Below are 19,862 nucleotides of genomic sequence, written 5' to 3' on the forward strand. Positions count from 1 at the left end.
CAGGGTGTTTTGGAATTAAGGTAAAATGAGGTCATAAGGGTGGGCCTGAATCAGATATAAGAACAGGAAGCAATCCTTCCCCTACCCACTCAGTGTCTCTCTCTTCCTCACTCTGCCATTTGAGGACATAGCATGAAGGTACTCAGGAAGAGAGCCCTTAACCGGAAACCAAATCAACTGGCAACACAACCTTGGACTTCCCAGCCTTGAGAACTGAGAAAATAAATTCTGTTGTTTAAGCTATTCAGGTGATGGTATCCTGGTATACCATGCCAAGCAGACGAATATAGGTGGGGTGTGTGAGTTTGGAGCTAGAACCTAGGCAGAATTGGGTGTCTCTGCATTCTTATGCAGGGGAGTGGGTGGGATGGGCAAAGCAGCTAGATTCCTGGAGGAAGGAGCGGCCAGTGAAGTCACAAGCTGTGTGGGGCGGGAAGAGAGAAGACCCACCTCATGTAGCCTTGGAAGGAAACATAAATGTCAAATGAAAGTTTATAAAGTCGTGGGGTATAAAGCATGTGATGCAAAAATCTCTTGTCTCTTACATCATTTTCAGTAAGATAATTTTTAAAATGACTGAGTGCAACTGGTTTTTCTTATCACAAGTGATGGAAGCTTAGGTCTTAGACTGTTTGGCAAGGGGCTGCGACAGCACTGCCCAGACACAGTGGGGGAAGGGCGGTTGCCTCAGGGCCACACGCGCACACACCTTCTGTGCTGCTTGCTCTTTGAGAAGGTGTCTTGGCTTTGTCATGTCTAGAGAACATCTTGAAGAAATGAGGATGAGAAGACTGGCTCTAATTTCCAATCTTCCATTTTCTGGGTCACTTTGGGATTTGACCGACTTTCTGTGCAATAGGTTCTCCATTTGAAAAATGGGGTTGCCACTTACTGCTGCTTTTGCTCCCAAGATTATTAGAATAAATAAGATAATATATGTAAAAATGGCCTTCTAAAAAGGTATTAGTCATTTTATTTTGAAATAATTCTAGATTCACAGAAAGTTGCAAAGATAGTACAGAAAGATCCCATGCACCCTTCATCCAGTTTCCCTCAATGGTTAGGAAAGGTTAGATCTTACGTAACTGCATTTCAACACCCAAAATAGGAAACTGATGTTGGTACAATGTGTGCCTATAGTTCTATGCCATTTTATCACATTTGTGGATTGATGTAACCACCTCTGCAACCAAGAGAGCATTCTTTCTTCCAGGGCTAGCCCACTGCAGTCATACCTGCTCCCCTTCTCACTACCACCCCCCAACCTCTGCCAGCCATTAACGTTGTCCCTCATTCTGGTATCTGTCATTTCCAGAATGTTAATATATCTTCTGAGATTGGCTTGTTTACTCAGCAAAATGCCCTTGAGGTCTATACATGCTGTTGTATCAATTGTTCAATGCCTTTTATTTCTGAGTAGCACTCTACGGTATTGTAGGATATTTTAGTTGTTTCCAGTTTGGGGATATTACAAATAAAGGTGTTAAGAACAATCACAAAAGCATTTTTGTGTGGACATAAAATTTCATTTCTCTGGGATAAATGCCCAAAAGTGCAATAGTGGGTCATATGTCAGCTGTGTCTAGCATTTAAAAAGAAACTGCCAAACTCTCTTCCAGAGTGGCTGCACTATTTTGCATTTCCACCAGCAATGCATGAGACACTTAATTTCTCTGCATCCTCACCAGCATTCAGTATTGCCATTAATTTTTAAACCAATTTTTACACTATAAAATATATTCCCTATCTTCAAGGCAAGCCCTAATGTCAACAGCTCTTGGAGTAGGCACCTATATCCACAGTAAACAAAACCAACTTTTCTGGTTTTATTTATTATAGATATGAGGACCCACTCTCTCTACTAGAGAACAAGTTCTCCAGGTTTGTGGAGGTCCTAGTCTGCTAGTCAGGTTGGGATTCACATTGCTTTGGGGAGGACCCAGAGGTCTAGTTAACTGTGACCTGAGAACTGGGAAATCTGGTCAGCTGAAGTGCTGCAGAGAATTCATAGCAGCTAGGGCTTTCTAAAGCCTTATACCTACATTTTCTGAAAGCAACATGGAAAGGCCATGCTGGCCAAACTACACCCACCTTCATATGGACCCAGATTCTCCTCTCTGACACACATTAGTGTGCCTAGGGACCTTTTCTGAATGACAACGTGGAGACTGATACCTTTGTCAAAATCATGCACTGGTAATTATTAGTTACTAACAGTAGGTGGTGTCTTAAGGATTACAGCTTGCGGAAACAATTTTTCTCTGAAACATTTGAAGAATAATCAAGCTACCATCAAAGCTCCTCAGTGGACTGGAAACTGAAGCTGTGCAGTTTGAGACAGTCTCCCTCAGGCTGTGTTTTCTTTAAGTCTGGGTGCTGAAATTCTGCATTTGCTGATGAGTCAAAACAACCATCTAAGGAAGGATACTATTGGCTCCTGCCACTGTCTGAACCTGGTTCTCCATCCTTCCTGGCCATTCTGTGAGCTACTCAATGGTCTTCCAAATTTTTTCTGTTCTGACCCAGTCAACCAGAGTTGCTTTCTGTTATTTTGTATCCAAAAGCTGAATAATACAGAAGGGCCACATTTAAACTATAGTTAGATTATAAACTATATAAATATTCCTAAAAGATTTTTCAGAGAACCAATGGAATGGTACAGCAGATGTGTTTAGCTGTCTCCTGATATCCACTCGATCCTGACTTGATTCTCTTTCCTGCTTGGAACAGAAGACTACTACATCTTTTCAAGACTCCCTTGCAGCTAGGTATGGTCATGTGTTGAAGTTCTGGCCAATGAAACATGTGGATTTGTGTAGGACTTTCAGGAACATTTTTCATGGGAGCACAGACATACCCTCAAGCTTCTTTCCTGATTTGTTCTGCCTAGAATGTGAGCCTACTGAGTAGAATGTGCTAAAAATGGTGGAACTGTGAGATAAAAGGAATTGGGGACTTTGATAATGATTGTGGAGCTACCATTCCAGCCCTGGACTGCCTCCATCCAAGCTTCCTTTATGTGATATAAAACAAACTGATATTTTACCCATGCTTGTTAATTTGTTTTCTAATTTTATATCAACTTATATAGATGGTGAAGAAATGGAATGTGGGATTCTGGGAAGAACCTGGAGTCTAGTGGTTTCCTAGGATTAAAAAAAGTATCAGTTAATTTCTCACTTCTACACTCATATCTTCTTCAAAATTATGGTAGCCACTAGACTACCATAGGTGTTGTTGTTAGTAGATGTTGTGACTTAATATGCTAATACATTTTGATAACTATATTTTGAAACAATTGGTTTAATTTATAATCCTATTGATTACATTTTCTGCATTTAAAAACATTATTCTGAAAGGAGGTCTGCAGGCTTCACCTGATTCCCGGAGGGTGATGGATTACACACTCAGCTCTGTAGTGTTGCCCAGCAGTGTTAGCAGCACAGGAGCCTACAGCTCCCTCACATCAGCACACGAACAGGAAAGCTGCCGTATTTTTAGAGCCCATTTCACCATTTTATGTTCATGTGTCCAAGGTAATGTGCCTGCCACATTGTCTGGGACAGAGAAGGCTCTCAACAAAGACCAACACCCCTTCCTTTTCCGGGAAGCTTAACTAGAGGAGTTAAGGCATAAGCCCTATGGTAACTGACTTAATGCCCAGTAGAGGAGGCGGGTCCTCTGAGTTCACTCTTTAACTTCAGAGTGAGAATGTCAGAGTGAGAACGTTGAAAAGCACTTCCCAGAACTGTGAAGAAGGGGAAGCTATCTGTACCCTAGCTGATAAACATGTTTTCCGCAGGTGATGCGCTTAGGATGAGGAGAGAGACAGGAAAGCTAGAGTGGGAGAGCTGGATTGTAACTGTGTTTAAGAATGAGAAACTTCCAAAAACACTTGCTCCTGGGCACCATAAACAATACAACATAGTCACAGAAAGAAATGGCCATATACTTATACCATAGTAATGCCTATTTGACCCTATATCCATTTCTTAAGCCCTTAAAGACCTTATCATTATTATTTGTGGCTGATGTCTCTTATTACTGCATCACAGAGAACCGAATCACAGAGTTAAGGAAACCTGAGCCCAAGGGTCATTTTATTGAAATGAAAGATCAGGTTGATCCTAAAATGGACAAATTAAGAAATCACACTGGTGTACACTGATGTACTAATCAACTCCCCTTGAAATGTCTTACTGGGACACCTGAGCACAAATATCTTCAGGGCTGTGACATTTGGTAGAAGATGGCAAAGCTGGGCAGTAGGGCTCAGGGCCACATGGCACCTATCTGTCCTAGCTGGGCTGGTGAGTGGGACCCCACTGTCATTTTAGGCTTCCTGCGTCCCCCTGCAGTGGGTGCAGACTACGGTGGCATGCCTTACAAGTTCTGTTCTTGTCCCTTTCCCTGTTTATCCATCTCTATGACCTTCAAATGATAAGTGAACAGTTGAGAGGAGGTGTTTAGGAAAAGGTGAATAAAGTCTTTCTAAGACTCCAGTTCCTTCTTCCTCCCCTCCCCTCAATTTTAGCTCCTTTTGTTGTAGAAAGAAAAGACTACATGGACTGAACATTTGTGTCAGGTATTGTGCTAAGTTACTACTTTTTGTTTGTAGTCCTTTAATACAGCAACCCTGTATTACATACATTTTATAGATGAGAAAACTGAGGACCAGAGAGCCCATGTAACTGTCCTAAAGGTGACAAAGCTAGAGAATGCAGAGTTGGCTTGGAACCTGAGCCTGTCTTCCATCTAAGCCCTTGCCATAAACTACTCCGCTGACTGCCCGTGTCCAGAGTTTATAACATCTTGTTGCTAAGACGAAGCTTGGCCCTGTCCCTTCTGTTCCTATAACCTGCAGTGTTGGCTGATTATACAGCCAGCAGGTGAGACGTGTCAGGCTCTTGTTCTACCTGGAGAGAATGGCGCTATGGTCTTTAACATGGGTCTTTGTATAGTATGTGCCTTTTGAATATCAATTCATCTTAACAAATGAATGAAAGATTCTGATTCATTGGGTTCCAGGTAATCAAGGTCTTACAGTATTATATTTTCCTCAATTCTCTCTCCTTATCTTAACTTTTAACCTAGTTTGTCTTTCCTCTGACTCCTCTGAGCTTCTCACCCTCTAGCGAGGTTTACATTTCTTACACATTTCAGCTCATTTGCCCTCTTTCCTGGAGCTCTAAGCCCACACTGGGCTGTGCCGACAGAGCCTGGGTATCCAATGTAGAATGTGAGCCTGAGGCCAATCATAGCTACCTTTTCTGAGCACTAACTGTGCACTGGTACTCTAATGTGATCACTAGTCCCCACCATGGTGCTGAGTAGGAAATAGGGCTGAAGGAGACTGAAAAGCTTGACAAAGCTCACACACCCAGAAGGTGGGAAACTGAGATGCAAAACCAGCCCTTACTGCCCAGTCTTTTAGCCACAGTGCCTTCCTTCCCTGCTTCCTTCTTTACAGGGAACCGATCAGCATGGCAATGGCAAATGTAGCCCAGTATTGATCTGGAAAACCAATCGAATGTGAGGTGGCACACAGGAGCCAGGTGTGCAGATCAGCTTTCCCATGGGGAATCAGACCTGAATTGTACCTAGGCTGCCATGAGACTTGCTTTTGCTAAAATTCCCTCACCCTGAGTTAAGACTGCAGATGTTTAATGTATATCTCTGAATTAACTCCCTAAAGTCCATGCTAAGATGTCCCAAGGATGAAATGTAACCAAATCAATCATTTTTATTATTCCCTTGCATTTGCAACTTTTTTCTTTTTTTGTTATCTGTAAGAAGTAATCACTTAACTAAATCTAGAAATAATAAGAAACGTCTTTGATGTAATGTGACTGGAAAGCAATAAAAGCCTGTCCAGGCAAGGGTTGGCGCGCTCTTCCCTTGAGAGTGGCCGCACCGTCCCTTTTTCACCACAGGACTCGGTGGTCGGCGTGGATTTGTTTACCTCATCCACAACACACAGACTCCGGAGGGCCAGAGTCTGCATCACTTCTTTAGCCAGACAGCTATTCGACCCCCTCCTCCTCCCAACCCAGTCTCACCATTAGGGGGAAGAAATGTATTAGCCTCGCACATCTTGTAACTAAAGGAAGCAAAGATATTTTGGTCATCGGGCAACCTTGGGAATATGTGTATTTTTAAGCCCAGACATCTCATTGCAGCTGGAAGGAGGGCTGGGTTGGGCTCTGGCTCTGTGGGTTCCTCTGGAACGTCTGCAGTGAAGAGCAGACCAGAAGGAGGTGGGGGGGGGGGCTGCTCCAGGGCTGAGTGCCACCCACAGGCACTGTGGGCTTTAAGAGCTTAGGCATTTCCTGCCCAACTGAGAACCTCCCACTTAGCTAATGGAATGTCCTGGTTGCATACTGCTATGCATCCCAGCAGGGGACAGCACCTCATCTGATTCCCTAAAAGAGAAAATGACGACAAAGGGCTTAATGGAGCGGTCAGCACTGCCATCAGCAGCAACTCCCACTCTGTGGGCCTGAATGCAAGCAAGCTCCCAGCCCCGAGGGAGAGTGCCTGTGATTCAGCGCTCTGTCCTATTTTCCTGTTAAGTCACTGGGGCTTCCAGTAAATGCTGAGATGTCCTGATTACTAGGGACCTGGGGGAGGGGGCAAGGCTAAAGGAAAATCTTTACACCCAGCTCTCTGTTCTCACACATAGTGCTTGCTCTTTTGTGAACCACGGATGATCCCCACTGTGGGTCAGATGTCATGAGCTTGACAATAGGGGTGGGGTCAAGAAAAGCCACCTTGTAAACACTGGGCCTCCGCTGTCACATGCAATGAATTTCTGCAACAAGATGCCCTTCTTCATTGGCTATTCTCCCACCCTCTCTTGCTTTATGGGGACTATTCTTTGCCACGGGCAGGGAAGCAGCCCAGGAGCTCCTGAATGGATAGAAGTGGTCACAAGGAATGTGATGTGATGACATCCAAGCACTCTACCTCCTAACTTCTTGTCACAGCAGGCAAGGTAGTTTTATGTTGGGAACATAAATGTTGGCAGCTGTTAATCTCCAGGGAAATTTCAGCCCTAAGAGTGGTGATGTGAAGGTGGAGTACTGTCGTTGCCGGAGGCTGGTCCAGAAACTCGGTCTCCATAGGCCAGAGAGATCCCCCATCCATCAGGAACTTTGGCACAGCCCACATCTGAGCTCACCAGCCCTAGCTGGTGTTGTCTCTGATGTCAGAAGAATCTTTCCTTCCAGCATCTTAGTGACCAACTAAAGGACCACTTTGCATCACAAGCTTGACGGGAGCCAGAATTCCAGTCTCATGGCATCAGTCTCGAGGTGTGCCCTGACCACTCTGCCACAAATGCAGAAAGGCACCCAGAGACAGGGAAGAGCACATTCTTCTCTCATGACCACATGCATCATTTGAAATACTTGCCCTGTGGATGCCAATTATTGACTTCTTCCCTCAAGAGCAAATCTTATTACCAGTGTGAGAGGACCTGGGACCTGACTCTCAGTCATTTTATTATGCGCCCAATTCCTTCCCTGCTGGGTGAAAGCTCAGTACGTTTTCAGGTGATAGCGCCCAGCAGAGGTCCCCTGAGTGGGAGAGGACGGAGGGGCAGGACCTGCCTGTGCTTGTTTCTGTGGCGTGGCATCATTTACACACCACAGAATTTCAGAGGGAAATAGAAAGCTTTTTATATTTTAGAAACTGCATGCAAATGGATGGACTTTTAACCCATTGTCTCTTTTACATAAAGTAAAAGGATGTGTCATGAAAAAGAAGAGATAATGCAAATGTCTAAATTACCTTTAAAATACAATTCTAAACCTGATGAGCAGGAAGCCCTTCAGCCTGGATGAAACCAACAAAACTGACACTACCAAACTGAGAGAGTAGGCCAGCCCTGCAGGTCAGCCCGCCCTGTGTGTGCCTGAGGAAGACCCAGGGGCTTCTGAGGTCCCCCACTGCGAGAAGCAGGGAGCGAAAGGATCTCAAACCAGGTTTCAGGGGAGAAGCCCCTGGGGGCCTCAAAAACTACCCCTGCCCACATAACCTCATTCAATTGACCTGGCCTAGTAGCACGGGTATTCTCGGGAGGTGGCAGAAGTGGTAAACATTTATGAGAAAGTGCTTCTGAAAAAACAGAAACAAACTCATAGAACAAACTGATGATTGCAAGATGCCAGAGAGGAGGAGAGGGCTGGGTGAAAAAAGCACAGGGATTGAGAAGTACAAATGGGTAGTTGCAGAGTAGTCACAGGGATGTAAAGTACGGCACGGGGAGTATAGTCAGTAAGAGTGTAATAACTAGGCACGGTGCCAGGTGTGCACTAGACTTACGGGGCTCACTCTGTACGTTATATGAATGTCTAACCATTCTGCTGTAAATCTGACACTAATATAATATTGAATGTCAATTGTAATTAATTTTTTTAAATTAAAAAATAAAAGCATATTCAGAAAAAAATCTTAGCTCCACCACTAAAAAAGAAAAACTGTTATATATTAACCTATATGGTAGTATGCACAAGTCTTAAGCACTCACTCACCTTACTGAGTTCTATAAATGAATACCTCTACCCACAACCCCCCATCAAGTTACAGACCATCATCATCCCCCAGAAGCCTCAGCATAGGATTCTTAAACTTAAATCCTATTATTTTGAAAAAATTAAAACTCTTCACATTGAAATCATTATGGGTATTTTTATAACCCCCTCCCCTGTTGTCCCCCCTCCCCCTGCTGATTCTAATACACATGCAGGATTGAGTGCAATAATTTGCTGTTTCTGCCACATTTCTGCCATAGACAGCCTTCAATAAAGCATGGGCATAAGGGTTCAATATTCTGTTACTGATTTCTTAACCAGGTCATTACTCCTCAAGGTCCCTTCAATATAGAAATTAATGGCAGCCTCAGACACATTTAATTTTGTCATGTTGTGATTGTTTTTATGACTTTTCACGCATTGTTTATGATCCACAAGCCCCCCTCTTTCCAGTGATATACAAGGAGGGCCCAAAAATGTTATTTATAAAAATTTATGTATTCTTACATGTTTAAACTTCAGTACCATCAAAGTACTCTCCATCTGATCCAATACACCTATCAAGACATTTTTTCCACTGCTCAAAACAGTTTTTGAACTTGTCGATTTTGATGCGTTTTAGTGCTTCTGTCAGTTCTTGTTTCACCTCTTCTACATTGGGAAAATGTTTCCCTTTGAGGACTTTTCTCATGCGGGGAAACAAAGAAAAGTTGCTTGGAGGGTGAAATCAGCTGAATAGAGGGAGTAGGGCACTGGGATCATGCTATTTTTGGTCAAAAACTGCCTAACACCCAGTGAGGTGTGGGCAGGTGCACTTGTAAGTCACCCATCATGAAATGTGCAAACACCTTGAAAGTCTTCCCAAAAAAATCCACTGAAGCTGAATGCAGCCTCTCACAACAACGCCAGTTGGTACACTGATGCAGAGGGGTTCCTAGAACACTTACCTAGTGGGGAAGCCTGCAAGGGGTCCACCCACCAGAAGATAATTCCGGGGTTTTTTGGGGTCCCCACTCATATAGCTTAGACCTTTTTGCTCTATACAAGACAATCTTACATGTGCTTGGGAAAAATAAAGGTGGAGATCATGCTAAATTGCTAATTTGTGGGTCAGCCATTGACTGAGAGTTGGAAAGGCCAGAGACAAACTCTAGACACCCCACAGTTTAGGGGCAGGGATGTGTAAATCGCAGGAGCCTGAGGAATAAGCCCTAATGAGGGAAAACAGAAACAGGAACCACCCCCCCCCCCAAGAGCAACCTTGCCCAAGCCTGGTAGAAATACGTAGACAGCAGAAACCAATCTGAGTTGCAATTTAGGGAGACCAGCAGCAGAAACTCTGAGATATGATGGGAGGGGAGGACAAGGGAGGCAACAGCCATAAACCCAGGAGCCAAGTTGCTCTGGGGAATAAGTGTGGCCCGAGTCCCAGAGCTGTGCTGTCATCAGGCAGAGACACAGAATGAGGCTGGCCTCAGGAGGAGTCCCGCTCCTTGTGGGGCTATTATCTGGCAGAGACAGCCAATGGGGCTGCACCTGTGTCCACCTGAATGACACGCCTTACTCTAATTTGCACAGAGGGCACGTGTGCACTAGCAGCGGCTCTGGAAGCAATGCTGGGTGCAGCTGGACTCTGCTCAGGCTCTGAATCTCCCTTCTGGTTCCCTGTATGTAATTCCTAAGAAGAAATTCCTTACATGACAGTGAAGTGGCTTTTCTGTTCTCAACAGACAACTAAGAGGGGTGGGAGTTAGATGCAGCCCTTCAGAAGAATGTTCTGCACGTGGCTGAGGCCCTCAGGTCCTAGATGAAGGTGGAGAAACTCCTTGAATTCCTCAGGTAGTGGCAGGAGACGAGCTTCATGATTATGAGAATAACTGCCTGGATGAGGGCATCTCCAGCCCGGAAGTGAAAAGTCTAACAGAGGAAAGCCCATCACTTGAGCTTGCTACCCCATGCTCAAATATTTGGCAGAGATAAGTTCCATTCTGGCCAAGTAACAAATTCCTTATGTATTGTTTTTGATGTTGATAAATGCAATTTTGGTTTGCATGTAACATTCTAGACATATTAAAAGAAAGAGTACGACAACATGAATTTTGTAACTCAGTACAGCAAACAAATGGCACTGTATCTGAATACTAACCTCTGTCTCGTCTTTGATTTTAGCAAGGAATTGAATTCACTTAAGGTGGTTCCCTTATAGGACTATGCTTTATAATAAAAAATTCTTTTGTTAAAAAAAGGCACAAAAATAGAAAATGAGCAAAAAGTGGATTTTTGAAATTTAAGTTCAGATTGATTAGATTTTAGACAGAATAATGAGTGAGTTTTTGAGTTACATGTCGTTTCAGTTTATGTGGTACACAAAGAACCTATGCAACCCAATGTTCATAGCAGCACAATTTATAATAGCCAAGTGCTGGAAGCAACCTAGATGCCCATCAGCAAATGAATGGATCAAAAAAACTATGGTACATTTACACAGTGGAATACTATGCAGCAGAAAGAAAGAAGGAGCTCCTACCCTTCGAGACAACATGGATGGATCTGGAGAGCATTATGCTAGGTGAAATAAGCCAGGCAGTGAAAGACAAATACCATATGATCTCACCTATAAGTGGAACCTAATCAATAAAACAAACAAGCAAGCAAAATATAACCAGAGACATTGGAATAAAGAACAAACTGGCAGTAACCAGAGGCGAGAGGCAGGGGGACAACAAAGGAAAGAAGGGGAAGGGTCATCAAGGGACATGTATAAAGGGCCCATGGACAAAGCCAAAGGGGAGAAGGATTAAGGGTGGGAGGTTGGGGGAGGGGGTGGGTGGAAGTGATGGTAGGAAAATGGAGACAACTGTACTTGAACAACAATAAAAAAAAGATCAGATGCCATAAAGCACCAAAGGGGTGAAGAAAATAGGGCTCATTGTCCATCACCTACTTTTGTAAATAAAGTTTTATTGGAATACACACATAATTTATACATATTTGGCAAATTTCAGCCTGTCTGCATACACACACATACCTACACAAATATAACCAGAACACTTCCCTTCCCCTTTCCTCATATATTAAATTTGACTCCTGGATTTAGTTAACTTCTCCCTAAATTTCACTGCTTATGGGTGAAGCAATGGGGAGCCTGTGGCTTCCAGGTGGGAGAGTGCTGCTTGAAATGTGGAACCTCCAAGTATTCTGAGTGGCGGGGGCAGTAAGCATGGTTCTTAGGAGGAACTGAGCAGGGGATCTGCAGAGTGAGGACAGTAGAGTCACCTCTAAGTTCTGCAAATTGATGACCCATGACAAGACATGGTTCTTCCTGCTGCCACCCCACTTCTGAGGTGTCAAGAGAGGTAGGCTGGCACAGGCTGAGCTTTGGACTGGGCCAAGTAGGAGCAATAAAGGCTCTCATATGTCTACTGTGTATGTGTGACAGTCCCCCAATAACTGTAAGTCATGTTGCCTTAATGCTAATTACAGTCTGTATCCTCTCACATCCACTTAGGCAGGGACCCCAGAGTTGAGAGCACATAAGAAACAAATGAAAGCGATGTCTCTGAAAATAACAAAATGCGACAGTGTTCCTAAACAACCTGAGCAACCACGGGCACCATCTTACCTTAAACAGATCTCTGTGTGAGGGGGAATCCTAGACATTACAAAAGGGAAAATGATGATGACAGCGTTGCTCTCAAACCAGCACACACGGGAGAGAAAAGGGGTGGGAATGGAGGCTGATTTAAAATGTGGGGACCACTCCTACCGTAATGCGGGATGATGGCCCAGGCCATGGCAGAGGCGTAGATGCCGCCGATCATCCAGAACATGCAGAGCCAGCTCAGGTGCTCACCCCGCTTCTCTCGGGCCAGCACCTCAGCAAAGTAGGAGAACACGATGGGAATGGCACCTCCAATCCTGCCAAGAGGGACAGAGAAGACGTGAAATCAGGGCCTGCACAATCATGCGAGATACAAAGGGCAGAATGAAAGCTAGCTCTGAACACATGCTCTATCTCTATCCCAGCATATCGAACAGAGTATATTTTCTATTATTTTATAACTTTAATATTATACTCTCCATCTATAATATAGGTTTATCATTCCTCTAATACCTTGAACCTGCAATGAAGCTAGGTTGCTAAAGGGTGGCAGAAGTGTCCTGCTCATGGCTCACAGACCTTCGCTTAGGACTCCAATGGGTTTCCAGCTCAGTGGCGAATGGTCTACATATTTGTGAAAAATTACAATATTTGGTATGATATGTCCCACCCACAATGTAGTGACTTTGGAAATAGCTTCAAGCACTTGTGGGAGGCCATCTCCAGCTGTGCTCACTCACTGCTATGCTATAGCAGTGACTCCCAGCCCAGCTGATGTGCTGACAAACAGGGTTGTTTCCTGGGATGACTCTGGTCCCAGTCCAGTAGATTCACTGCAGAATGAGTCCATGTGCAAGGGACCCTCACAGAACCATATAAGGAGCTACTGGTTGAGACATCAACAGAATGAGGTTCAGTGCTTCTTTCCAGTCAGGTAATTACAGGAATGCTGACTGAGTTCTGGAGGGAAGATATGATCAGTCACTTCTACTCAGGTTAAGGGCTCTCTAAAATATTGAATAAAAATTCAATATTTTTGAATTCAATGAATAAAAATTCATTGAATAACATTGAAAACAAATTCAATGAATAAAAATTTTGTTCATTCCTAGAGGATGAGCCATAGATCTCATCAGAAGTTCAAATAGGTCTTGACCCCCAAATTTTAATAACCAGTACCTGACAAACTAAAGTAGTATGAGAAAACATTATTTTCTCTCATTCCAAAACATATATGAAATCTTAATATTTTTGAATATGTGACCAATGTAAGCAAGTTGAAGAGACAATACCCTAGTCATATAGTTTTAAAAATAAGTGCTGATTCCTTTATTTTCAGATTTTTGCAAGGTGAGTTGATATTGACATTTCATGTAAATTTGATGTTGAGGAATAAAATATGTGTTTTTCCATTTAACAATAACCAAATGGATTTCTTTAGAGCCCTTGCTATGATAAAGATGTGTGGGCTGTGACCTTAGCAAATGCAATTTGGAGAAAGGCCATGTCTGCGGGAAACTGTGCACCAGATGAACTGCAGGATTCACAATGCCGCCCTGCCTCAGCTGGTAGGTCAGACTACCGCCACTGTTCACAGGTGTTTCCTGCTTAAACACCTGCACAGCTGGACAGGGGCAGACAACTTAGACCAATGGTTTTCAATTAATTTGAAAAATATTAATTGAAATTAATTTAGTAGCTATAAGCAGCATTTTAAAAATTAAATAAAGATATGCGAGTACCACTCAGATAATAAGGATATGTATCATTTCATAAAACTTTTGTCTCCATTATAAACATATTTATGTTACAAGTATATTTGTATATGTGTATACATATATATAAAATATATAATGAATCCCAATGTGTTTCTAAATGAGAGCTGCTGTTCTAAGAGTTTAAAAATCACTAACTTAGACTTCCAGTCAAGATGGAGGCATAGGTAGACACACCTCACCTCTTTGCACAACCATAAGAAGGATCACAACTAACCTCAAAACAAAAAACACCCAGAACTGCCAGAAAATCAAACTGTATGCAAGTCTGACAACCAAGGATTTAAAAAAAGCCACATCTATCCAGACAAGTAGGATGGGTAGAGACAGGGAGTCAGGGTAGAGAGGACATGGTGTAGCAGCAGTGAGGCAGATATGGTGAGACAGCAATGGCAGCTGCCAGCAGAATGCTTCCACCTTGGCTGGAACTCAAGAGAGGATCTTCAAAGCAGCAAGAGAAAAGCAGAAAGTTACCTACAAAGGAGTTCCCAAAAGACTCTCAGCTGATTTCTCAAAAGGAACTTTGCAGGCAAGAAGTATCCAAAATGATGACAAACAAGGACGTACAACCAAGATTATTCTATCCACCAAAGCTATCATTTAGAATGAAAGGGCAGATAAAGTGCTTCCCAGATAAGGTAAAGCTAAAGGAGTTCTCATCACCAAGACCTTATTATATGAAATATTAAATGTACTTATTTAAGAAAAGAAGATCAAAACTATAAACATGAAATGACAAAAACTCACAACTATCAATTACTGAATCTAAAAATCAAAAACAAACTAAGTGAACAACTAGAACAGGAACAGATTCACAGAAATGGAGATCATCTGGAGGGTGATCAGCAGGGAGCGGGAAGGGGGAGAATGGGGGAAAAGGCACAGGGAATAAGAAACATAACTGATAGGTACAAAATAGACAGGAGGTGTTAAAAATAGTACAGGACATGGAAAAGCCAAAGAACTTATATGCATGACTCAGGGACATGATTCAAGAGAGAGGATTGCTGGAGAGAAGAGGGTTACTGGGCATAGAATGGAAAAGGGGGGACAAATTTGGACAACTGTAATAGCATAATCAATAAAGTATACTTTAAAAAATAAAAAAAGTAAAATCACTAATTTAAAGCATCTATATCTGTTCCCTTGGGCGATGAATGTAGCAGCTGTACCTAAAATTTCTAGACAAATGATTCTATGTGACTTCAGATGCAACAAAATTTGATGCTATCACACCAGGGGTAGCCAGCCAGGCCCCAGTCCATCAGCCAGATGCCCCCACAAAAAACAAAGGTATGTGGCACTGTTAGAGCTGGCTCTATGCCACACAACCTCAGGCACGCACAGTCCTCTGGCTGGTTTCTTAAGGACCTCAAACCATGGACAGCCAGTTAAATTAAAAAATTCAACAAAATTTTGAACAGATTTAAAGTGATTTCATGACAACACACAATTTAATGGGAAGTAAAATCTCTGTGTCATAAATCATTTAATGCTTCTTTTTTTTTTTTCACTTGTTGTGAAGCATTCATTTCTCTGCATCATGAAGTCCCAGGTCCCTAATCTGTGGCCTCACTTCTTAATACAAAACAGAATCCCAGCTTTTGTGGGCTTTTCATACCCTAATTAATATTTCACCAGGATTCTAGACACTTCACGTGTGAGAGTGACATCTCACACTTTGGGAAGGCATGGTTGCACATAAGATAGGCCAGGCCTCCCTGCACCGAGATGAATGTGCTCCAGGGCAGCTGAAGTGGCAAGTGGAAGACTGTACACTCACCTGTTGTTTTTAAACAGGTCATTGTTGCATAAAAGAGAATACCAGCTTTTAAGGGCATACAAGCATTCCAGCTGCTTTTGATTCAATGCCTCTTTTTTAAGGGGATTATTTTGCATGGGTGTCTCTCAACGTTTGTAAGACAGATAGCAAGACACTCTAACCTCAGTGGACAAATGACTCTGAAGAATGAGGGAGGGAGTCTATTTAAATCCTTTGCAAAGTTCTTCAGATTCAGAGACCTACAAAACAATCCAAGCATTCACCTTTCTCACTGTGGGCTGACCATCTATTTTGGGGAAAACATTCCTGCTCGTCTTACTGTGATGTCCTTTAAACAAGGAAAAACACATTACAGTGTGCTGCAATGTTAACCATCACTACTATTTCATATCCCATCAGAATGTGTGTACATCGCTGACATCATTGATGTTTACACAGATGATCAGATTCAGGTGGCTAATAAGGAATGTTTCTCAGGATTGGATGTTAAGTGTATCCAGCTGCCAAAAGAGTCAAATCTTAATTACCTTTGGTAATAGCAGGCACAGAGGAAATAATAATTAAAATCCACACTCTATGTAGGTGGATCCAAAATAAATAAATTGACATAAATGAAATAGAACATTTATATTTGAAATTTCAGCATTGGAATTATTTCCTAAGAATATTTATTTTATGTTTGTACAACTTTAATTATAGGAATATAGAGAAACTAAACATATATATATGTATATATATATATATATATATATATATATATATATGTGTGTGTGTGTGTGTGTGTGTGTGTGTGTGTGTGTGTTAAAGCACATCCCTACAGTAAGGTGGAAGCCTTCTTCCACCCTGCTCTGCACGTGTGCATGCCCACAGACGCACATGTACTGTAAAAGGTCTGTATTTGACTCAATACTAGGCATCTGGTGAATATCATGAAACATTTATGTTCCTCAGTGATTTAAGACAAAGTCACGAGTGGGATACTGTGTAAGGCAAAGGATGCATCAGCTTTACAGACAGAATTTCTCCTCTGCTGGGAGAATGAGACACATATGTCAAATCAGTGTTATAGCAGGATGAAGCAAAATGCTGAATGTTACTGTGTGCACAAACCTCGGTAAGAACCTGGGAAGCCTGCCTGTCCTAAGCCTGCAAACTTCACAGCCACAGCTCATGTTACTCCAGTTCAGAAGGCAACTCACTGGTGGGTTATGTTTGCCCTGCACCCCATCACGCTGAATTATGCTGGCTATTGAAATGAGGAGGGCCTCAGGTTTCTGCAGTGAAAGAGGGGAGTTGTAGATAAAAAGAGTAATTGCAATTAAAATGGCTTGACGTGTGATAATTTAGGGGAGAAATTATGGAATGTCTGATGACTTCTTGTCCTGAGGAGGGATTCTCTTGAGTATCTCTGATCTGCTTTCATTCTCCAGTGAGCACGTCCAGAGAATAATTTCCTTCTAACTTATTCCACCACGTGATTGTCATAGTCCTCTACCTGGATCTTGCACTTCACGTTTCCACTGGAAGTGGGGCGCTATGGGAAAACATGATTAAGGAAAAAGTTGAATAACTGCTGTAAAGTCATGTGTTCATATAGATTGTACACAGAGGGTGAAGTCCACCAAGGGCTGGCTCTAGCAGCTTTTATTATGGGGCAAGTATTATGGGTCTGTAAGAAGAATAGTGAGTGGTATAGCTTATGCAAGGGATCACAGTTACAAGTAGTTCTTAAGAATATATTTTTAATCCTTACTCAGAATCAACAGAAAAGAAAGGAAGCAATTTAAAAGCCAATTAATTATGTTTTCAGTTGGACACAGAAATAAACAGCTAAAAGCAGCAGCCCCAAAGATGGGCTTTTCAGCAACTTGCTCTTCATGAAAGTAAATAGACTACCCCAGAGGAGGCTGTTCAGAGGCTTAGATGAAAGAACACAGATCTAACAGTCTCTGAATGAGCTGGGTTTGCACAGAAAGTGAGGTGGCTATATTGATTAGAAGGCACATGTGTATTGCAAGTAATCAAGACAGAAACAGGAGAACACTTCCTAGTAACTGAACCACTCATCAAATCAAGAATGGGAATCTCCCAGTGGCAGTGCAAAAGTGATCGGTGGTTTGGAAAGCTTTAGTCCTCCGGTCTCTGAAGCCACAGTTTAAAGAATAATATTCTTTGATATGGGCTGTTTTGCTATTTTTCAATAATATATAACCTATCAATAGAATAACTGGTAGCAAACAACTACTTTAAAAATATTGAGATGTAAACAAATAGTATGGATAAAAATTGTGTTTCTAAGAAAATGTAGCTTCAATCCAACCCCTAGCCCTTGTTTGCCGTCCGACTGGTGCCCTGAGCCCCCAAAACTCCTGAGCCCCCTGAGCCTCCTCTATTCACTCTAACCCACCTGCCACTTACCCATCGGCCTATCATCTCCCCAGCACCTCCCTAACCCAGCCAGACTCTGGGCCAGGCACATCACCAATTGCTGGAGGTACAGGTATGAAGACCACAATGTTCTGCCCTCAAGGAGCTCACAGAGTTGAATCTAAAGAGTGAATATGGCTAGTTTTTCACAATTACAAACTGTGAGTCCATCTGGAAGATCTTTTGCTCTGTTACTTCTCTCTTGAGATCAGCAGCACCTTCGCTAAAGGGTATACTGGGAAATAAAGTATGTCCAAAAGGTCAACCTCATGTTGGAAATTTTCATAAGAAGCATTGTCTAAAACAGTGCTTTCCAACAGAAATACCATGCAAACCATATATATTTTTTAATTTTCTAGAAAATACATTAAAAGAGCAAAAAAATCAGGTAAAGTTAATTTTAACATATATTCATTTAACCCAATATCCAAATATTATCAGTTTGACATGTGATCAATATAAAAATTATTAATCAATGATATCTTTTGTATTCTTTAATATGTGCTAAGTTTTTGAAATTTAGGGCTATGTAATTGTGCACTTTCAGCACATCTTAATTTGGCAACATTTCAAGTGCTCGGCAGTCACATGTGGCCTACTGGACAGCATGGGCCTAAGAAAGCACAGACCCCCTGTTCACAATTTGGGTTTACAATTATTTTTAGATTAAAGCTAACTTTGCCTGTTGCCTCATCTTCCATATTGGGAGAGGTCTTTCCATTTTGATTCTCTCAATCAGAAATATCTTGAACGGTCTTTCAACATATGTACTTAGTGCCTTAGTGCCTATCATGTACTGAATCTTGTGTCATATGAAATCAGACATTTCTTTATTTAAAAAAAAAATTTATTTATTTATTTTTAGGTGGAGGGGGAGGGAGAGAGGAAGAGAGGGAGAGAAACATCAGTGTGTGGTTGCCTCTCATGCGCCCCCTACTGGGGACCTGGCCCACAACCCAAGCATGTGCCCTGACTGGGAATCGAACTAGCAATGCTTTGGTTTGCAGGCTGGCACTCAGTCCTCTGAGCCACACCAGCCAGGGATGAAACCAGGCATATCTTACAGAATCTGAGACAGCACTGCTGGCTGATTATGAGCATGGGCTCTGGAGCCAGACTGCCTGGGTATGATTATACCACTTACTGTGTGACCTTGGACAGCAACCAACTTCTGTGCCTCAATTTTCTCATCTCTAAAGTGGGTAGAATAAACATTATCTTCCTTACAGGGACAACACAAGATTTAAATGAGACAATATCTATAAAGTGCTTAACATGGCATCTCTCATCAGGGTAAGGTCTTTGATAAAACACACCTTAAAAGTTTTGAAATTTTTAAAAATGGCCTGCGTTTTCCCAATATAAGAAAATTCACATCAAGAGGAAGGCTACTTTGAAAGGAAACCTCATCATTTAGAAACAGACAAAAAAGCAGAAGACCTGGAAGGGCAGGTGTCTACTGAACATTAGGAAGTCAATCTATCTGTGCCTCAATCTTCTAACTTAAAAAGGCATGACATTTTTGCATTCCTAATTATTTAAAACTGTTGTGGAAATAAAGGAGATGCTGTGTATAGAATACCTTGAAGAATCCCAGTTAATGGCAATCATTTCTATAAAACAAAGGCATTCTGGTTAATATAACGTATACATTAATGGATGGATATTGCAAAGAGCTATGAAGCACTTTTGTGAGGCTCCGTACACCGAGGGAGAAGTGACTGTCCATTTACTAGTGACAG

The 19,862-nt window shown here is 42.2% G+C and overlaps 1 protein-coding gene across 1 annotated transcript in view; it reads right to left on the reverse strand.

Annotated features, from left to right (window-relative positions):
• The window catches only part of SV2C (synaptic vesicle glycoprotein 2C), a 190,364-nt gene that overhangs the window by 76,845 nt on the left and 93,657 nt on the right, over nucleotides 1-19,862 (reverse strand). The window contains exon 4 of the mRNA XM_045848231.1: nucleotides 12,301-12,452. Coding sequence (XP_045704187.1) covers nucleotides 12,301-12,452 — 152 coding nt within the window. The remainder of the gene's footprint in view (nucleotides 1-12,300; nucleotides 12,453-19,862) is intronic.

This window comes from Phyllostomus hastatus, unplaced genomic scaffold (assembly GCF_019186645.2).
Source record: "Phyllostomus hastatus isolate PE091 unplaced genomic scaffold, TTU_PhHast_1.1 phas_contig_58, whole genome shotgun sequence".
NCBI classification, from domain to species: Eukaryota; Metazoa; Chordata; class Mammalia; order Chiroptera; family Phyllostomidae; genus Phyllostomus; species Phyllostomus hastatus.